The sequence below is a fragment of the Penaeus chinensis genome, chromosome 1 (assembly GCF_019202785.1).
Source record: "Penaeus chinensis breed Huanghai No. 1 chromosome 1, ASM1920278v2, whole genome shotgun sequence".
NCBI lineage: Eukaryota > Metazoa > Arthropoda > Malacostraca > Decapoda > Penaeidae > Penaeus > Penaeus chinensis.
Window position 1 is genome coordinate 33,741,241 of NC_061819.1, and position 7,500 is coordinate 33,748,740.

Consider the following 7,500-nt stretch of genomic DNA (forward strand, 5'->3'; position numbering starts at 1 on the left):
ATTCATATTTATGTATGTATGTATGTATGTATGAAGGATTGTAGTCACTTTTGTCCAAATAAGAATCGTTCCTGATGGTCTTGATAACTTCATTTTCTCATCTTTGGATTCACCCAAAAATGCTCAGTCATTACCATTCCTGATGTATGTATCAAGTAATGGTAACACTAATTTATAGGTTAATTATCATATAAAATTTCAAACTCCTGAAATTAAGGAAGAATAAAAACTAGGCAGCATTAGCAGAACATTTTAATTCCATTTATATAAAATTCTTTCCTCGATTGTAAAACATTGGGGGGTGAAATATCGCAAATTATGGCAGCACCAAAAACGTAAATATTGAATATAGTTCAAATAATATGAAAAAAAGGCCTTAATAGCCGTGCTTCCGATTAAGAAAGTTATATTTGCATATGTAATATCGACATAACCACGTTCAATACGCCTGATGTCTGAACTCTTTGTTTTATTTTATTTTTCTTGCAGTAACTTTCAATCTTTCGTGGTCTTTAACAACACTAATGAATAACATGTGGGTACCATGCTTCTGAGGGTTAAAACGAAGACAAATATTAGTCCTCGAATATCTTTGGCCAATCTCAAAAGCTTTGGTTGAACAATAGTGTTTTATTTCTTAAACCAATTTATTGCACAGATTCTAATATTGCAGATAGTGCCTTCCCTTCGATGGTGAAATGGTGTGATATGCATAATTTTGGATTGTGCGTGAACTGAATTTAGTTAGTTTGTTTCTCCAATATTTAGGGAAAGACGAAGATAAAGGACTTGACTCCATAGATCTAGTGTATCGATAAGCCAAAAATAGATTTATGAAGTTGCAACGCATGGGATTTAAAGCTTGTAAAATGAAAGGTTATTGGCATCCTATCCACTACTTGATAAAATTTGCGCTAAATCACAGTTGAGCACACAGAATCGCAAATTACAAAGAATAAGAATAATGAGAACATTCCCGCAATATACCCTCCCCGTTACCCCACCCCCCATCCACTACCCCCTCCCCCACCCCCACCCTCACCCCCTCTCCCATACCCCCACCCCCGAAAATAACACCAGCTGGAAACCGCATTTTGGGACAGCGGTCTCTATCTCACACTTTTTTTTTTTCTTCTAATACATGCATACTTTCAATTTCATCTTGCTCTCTTACTTTCAAGTCTACTGATCATACTGACGGGAACGAACTCTTTTCTTTTTTATACAAATATTTTGTTATATCTGACGGTAGCTGGCATATGCTGTTCACCTACACTACATGTGGCGTTTCTTAAAAGAAGTTCTAGAATCAAAAATATTTTCGAATCCCAAAATATAGTATGATCTGTATTCTCTTTTTTTTTTCTAATGATCACAGTTAACATCCCTCAGGCCATTTTGTCCACTTATCACAAAAAAGGGGCTGATGGAACAAAAACAATGTCAGCCTCTGTTTTACCTAATTACCCTAATTCAACAGCACTTGTTAACTATCATCTTACGTTTTCTGTTTTTTTTTCTTTCTGAATTAGTAGAGAGAAGGCAAGGAAAAAGCGAAATAAAAGACCTGGAGTGATTAGCAAGTATAAGAAAAGGGAGAGTTTCGACATTCATCGAATTCATCGAAAAAAAAGACAAGCATAGAGCGAATCAGCCTCATCCGGGAACCTTGCGCAGCGATGTCCAATATAAACAAAGGAAACAAATGAACATCAGATTTCAAGTGAAGGCAGAAATAGCGGTCGCTGAATTCGACTCTTACGTTTGTCCTTGAGCGAATGACAGTAGCTAGTGTATGCCCTTAAGGAGATTCGATGTTGTTAATGAAAGGCAAAACTGATAGGGCGTTTTTTCTTTTCTTTTCTTTTCATTTTTTTTTTCTTTTTTGTTTGGTTCGCGTTATTACGTCTGCGTACTTTAGTTTTATAATGTAGTATTTCATAACTTTCGAATAAAGTTTTTTTTCTTACAAGTAGCGACGAAATTGTTTTATCTAAGTTAAAAGATAAATAGTTTCATTTTGTTTTGTTCTCGCTTTTGGTTTTAGTTCCGGACTAAAACGCATTGTCATTTACTTTTTTTATAATAAAACATATGGCAGTTACTTATAACATCGCAAGTTATATTGTATATAACATAATGTGATATTGTTTAAACATTTGCTTTATCGTGGCTTCATTAATAAAATGTTTACCAAGCGATGGCTGAAACGCTTTACTGCAGAGTCCATAATGCCTTTTCCTTGCTGGACGCCTCAACGCCACACACCCTGCCGAGCTGAGCCATGTTGGTCGAGTAGGACTTGACGAGCCGGTCCTTGTAGCGATACATGGAGACGTCGGTCGTCCGGGGGTTCCTGACGCAGTCGTCGCCGCCGAACTCGCACACGCGGTAGTGGTGCAAGAAGGCCACCTCGTTGGGGACGTTGAGCGTGCCCTTCCCAGGGAGAAATTCCCAGACGAAGTGGTTTCCTGGAGGAATGAAAAGAGTTGCGGAAACTTATCTTGAAATGATAGCGGGGAAAACACAAAGAAAAAAATAGCAGAGAAACTAATAGGATAACAATGGGGATTCCCCCTTTCAGTGGGAAACAAATACATGTTCTTCTAATAACCGAGTATAAAAGGGCTATACTGAAGGCCTAGCTCGTGATCTTGCATACTATGACACTTTAAGTGACGGAGAGAAAATACTCAATCCTTTAACTTTACTCTGTACAGAACTGCATCAGAGGACTCGGCTAAGCCAAGAGCAGGTACAGTAACCCAAACAAACCAGGCGCTGATAGCTACCGGTTTTGTTGAACTGTTTAAAACGTCATGTTTCTTAGGCTTTCTTATCATTTATCCTAAACGCTACGCATCTCCAGCTGTCTTCTTCAGATAAGTATTGTTCCTATTTAATTTATCTCGTTTTATAATAAAGATGAACAACCTTTGCTGAAAAGTACGGCGGAACGGAGACACAAGGGTTGAACCTGCCATAAACAGAGAAATTCTCTCCGCGCACACTCCCTTATCTCCCCGATAACGTAACGAGCTGCTTAGGTAAAGAAGAAAAAAAAAACGTATTCAAGGTTACGATGGAAGAAATCACTTCGCGGCGTCGTCAAGATCCGTAGGAAAATAATTAATGAGACTTCGATAGCCTTTCCCAGAGACTCATCTCTTCGTCAACTTTTTTTTCTTCCAAAAGCCACATGAATAGATTCGGCAACTTAGATAAAGGTCAGTCATGGATTCGCCACGACCCAAGAGGTGATGAGTGATGGTGACCTCGATATCTTGTAGTCAGGTGGCGCAGCCCGAACAGGTGAGTGTGACACCGCCCGATAGACAATGCCCTGATAATTCAGCCGTGTTATCAGGCCCCGTCTGCTCATCCGTTATCCCCGCTCTCTCACCGAACTCTTCACTGAACACCATAAGCGAAATTATTAATTCCTGTTACTTGCGGAGAAAGTTATTGAAGTTCAGCCAATGATACGACGTTCGTTGATTTATTTCGGAATTTAAAAAAAGTTCAGACAAAAATATTCAATTGATAATTAAGATTTTGGAAGAAAAAAAAATATATAGTTGTTACGGGTAATAGATTTGATGTGACCAATTCGATGATTTTTTTTTTTTAAGAATCCGGTAACTGACCTGTAAAAATCAACTTTTCCAATTTATTCTAAACCTTATTCCCATCCAAGTAGCCACTAGTGATATAACCACTTCACATCCGTAGCATACCTTTTTCACTTAAAAAAATGCGATGCCCGGATTTACACTCATCGTAAAGACAGACCTACATTATGTATGGAACTTTCAGTGCCTAATGTTATTTTAAATAATAATAATAATAATAATAATAATAATGAGGATGAGGATGGTGATGAAAGTGATGATGGTGATAGTGATGAAGATGGTGGTGATGATGGTGATGATAATGAAAATAATACCAAATAAATGAATAAATTAATGCTTCTAATTAAATGTCATTAGCGTTTCTACGAAACATAGTCTCAGGGACCTAGATGTGGTATGTGTATTTGTTGTATCATTCTTGGTCTACATATTCTGTTAGATTAATCAACAAAAATACATTCGAAATATATGACATTCATAAATCCAAAAACAAAGAAAGAAATTCTGACCTTCCGACTATCAGTTTACATTATGAGAAAATTTGTATATCCAAAATATGCAAGTCATCTTAATTCTTAATATTTCTTTATATTTCCTACTCACTATAACTTAAATATCTAATGTCTCTCTCTTTCTCTCTCTCTCTCTCTTTCTATATATATATATATATATATATATATATATATACATATATATATTATTATACATATATATATATATATATACACATATATATATATATTTGTGTGTGTGTGTGTGTATGGATACACACACACACACACACACACACACACATGTATATATATATATATATATATATATATATATATATATGTATATATACATATATATGTACATATACATATATATGTATATGTATATCTATATCTATCTATATATATATATGTGTGTGTGTGTGTGTGTGTGTGTGTGTGTGTGTGTGTGTGTGTGTGTGTGTGTGTGTGTGTGTGTGTGTGTGTGTTTAACATACATACATATATATATATATATATATATATATATATATATATATATAAATCATATAGTATACATATATATTATATATATATATGTATAATATATATTATACATATATATATATATATATATATATATATATATTACATATATACATATATAAAGAGGAAGAGAGCGAGAGAAAGAGAAAGAAAGAGAAAGAGAATGAGAAATAGAAAGAGAGAGAGTGAGAGAGAGGTAGACAGACAGACACACAGAGAGAGAGAGAGAGAGAGAGAGAGAGAGAGAGAGAGAGAGAGAGAGAGAGAGAGAGAGAGAGAGAGAGACGGAGAGAGAGAGAGAGACAGAGAGAGAGAGAGAAAGATATATATACAAATATATATATAGGCTTTTGTCCACACGGAGGCAAAAACTGACCGGCTTCCACGACGAAAGGCTGGACGGCAATGTACTTCGACCTCTGCTTGTGCGGGTGGAACCTCTGGCGCCGGCGGGTCTTCCTGAGCGTGACGAGAGGAGGCAGAGACGCGCTGCGGGGAGAAGACGCTGAGGTTATGGGGCGGGTTGTTGTTGTTGTTGTTGTTGTTGTTGTTGTTGGTGGTGGTGGTTCATTCGTTAGCCATGCGGAGAGGGAAGTGTACAGAGATGCCTTCACCAGTGTTAGTTTTATTGTTATTATCAATTTTACCGTTATTATCAGGTCTTTAACGTAATTGTTCATATTTATCACTGTTGTTATTGTCGTTCATTATTATCATGAGTAGCAGAAAACTTTTCTTGTTATATTATGGTTAATTTCATTCTAGTATTAAATATATGAGTATCAAGATCAGTGGTAGTAGTAGTAGATGGAATAGCATTAATATCATCGTTTTTATGGCTATTTTAATGTTATCAGTATCACTGTTATTGGTACTGTTGTCTTTACTAGTTGTAACATCAGCGGTTGGAGAATTAGCATCAGAATTAGCATCAGCATCACGACAGTAGTAGTAACAACAATAGCAAAAGTGACACTGATTGTAGTAATAATGATGGTGATAAGAGATCCAGGCGTAGCAGAAACTCCATCGACATAACTGCAGAAAGTTGAGCTTGCGTTTATTATAGTTTTTTTAACTGAATCAAATAAAGCAGAAAGCATATCGCATGCACTTGAGAGTGAAGTACTGATGCTTAGATAGTGAAGAGATCAAGGCTTAATTAGGCTGATAATCCAGAATACTTTTTTTTTCAGAAATGAATAAGAGTGTTTAGCAGTAACTATGTAATGGAAGCTTTCCACTGTTAGCAAGTAATTATATAAAAGTAGAGAAGTAGCAAATACCCTATACGTAATGATTATCAGCGAGGCAGTAGTGCATTAGGACTGTCCAGACGGAACCGATGGATCTTTTACCTGTTCGGGTCGTCCGGCCACTGCAGGTAGAAGAAGGAGTTCTGGAAGCTAATGGCCCCGATCTTTCTCGCGTCGGCCTTGGTGTGCAGGTACCGCATCAGCTCTGGCAGACTCGTGTTGGTGTGGGGCACGATGTATTCGTCCAGGTCGATCATTAGAATGTACTTGTACTGGTACATGTAGCGATAGAGGCAGTCGTTGAGGGCGGCGAAGAGACCCTCCGTCCGGATTTCCTTCTGTGACTTCATGTCGAGTTTCCAAGGCAAGATGTTGATGACGCCCTGGTCCGCGTACGACTTGAGGATGCAGTCCACCTCCTTGCCGATGGTGTGGTTGTACAGAGTGAAGTGCTCCACGCCCAGAATCTTGTTGAGCTCGATGAACTCGATCATCTGATTCACGTTGTTATAGTCGAAATGCAGAGGCTTCACGCACACGGCGAAGCTGTCTCGCACCCCCTCCTTGTTGACGTCGAGGTTCATGACGCGGAGCTTGTTGGTGGCGTTCCCGCCGGGGTCCGCCATGACCGACACGCTCTCGGGCGGCGGAATCGGCTGCTTCCCGTTCTTGTAGATGGTCAGCGGACACGCGATGAAGCACGCCGAGAACTTCAGGTTCCAGTTCTCTCGGATGATCTTGATGGCGCCGTTGACGATCAGCGTGCTGGAGTTCGAGTACCAGTATTTGCACCATACGCGGTCGCTCTTCTTGGTCTGCGTGGCCCCGATGACCCTGATGATCCTGCCCTTGCGGTCGTCGTAGTAGGCCGAGTAGACGAAGAACTTGTGTTTGGTGTGGTAGACCGGCTCCCACTGGCCGTCCGTCGCCGTGCTGTTGTTGCCGAAGTAGTCCACTTCCTTCAAGCCCAGCATATTCAGCCAGTCCACCTTGGCGATGCCGTGGACGGACTTGACCAGATTCCCCGTCACTCTGGCCATGAGGTGCGTCTCGTCCACGTTCTTCCTGAAGAAGCGCTCCTCGTTGCCCGTCTTGCCTTTCACGGACAGCTCCTGCCGCCTGTACGTGTCGATCTCCAGCTGCCCCACGAGCTTCTTGTCGTCCATGAAGTAGTCAGGGATGTCGCCCATGGAGTCGAAGTCCTGCGGGCGCTTGCCCATGAAGAGCATCCCCGACCGGTGCTCGTCGATGAAGAACACCTCGGCGATGAGGATCGCCAGGAACACCAACAAGAACACAAGGACGAACACGATGGACATGTTGTTCCTGTCCTTAATCCTCTGGCGCTGCTTCTTTACCATTGCGTTGCGTCGTTGTCGAGTGAACCCATTGAGGAGCGAGTACCTGCACGCAGACCCAGAATCCGCCAGTTAGAGGTCAACAGATACAAGCTTGACTGTGATCCTTAAATATATTCGATGTTATTCACGTTAAATCAAAATGTAAATCTCTGACGAAGAGGAAGTGTCAGGCACGATGACATTTAAAAACAGCCAGTACAAACAAGGAAATATTTAAATATAAAAACAAACA

At 39.8% G+C, this 7,500-nt stretch overlaps 1 protein-coding gene across 4 annotated transcripts in view; it reads right to left on the reverse strand.

Annotated features, from left to right (window-relative positions):
• Nucleotides 1–238: 238 nt before the first annotated feature.
• LOC125027158 overlaps nt 239–7,500 on the reverse strand; it is a 26,061-nt gene continuing 18,799 nt past the window's right edge. For all 4 annotated transcript variants that reach the window (XM_047616046.1, XM_047616056.1, XM_047616075.1 and 1 more), the window contains 3 exons: nt 6,010–7,311; nt 5,028–5,140; nt 239–2,471 (listed from right to left, as the gene is read on the reverse strand). In XM_047616046.1, coding sequence (XP_047472002.1) covers nt 2,215–2,471; nt 5,028–5,140; nt 6,010–7,311 — 1,672 coding nt within the window. In that variant the 3' untranslated portion in view covers nt 239–2,214. The remainder of the gene's footprint in view (nt 2,472–5,027; nt 5,141–6,009; nt 7,312–7,500) is intronic.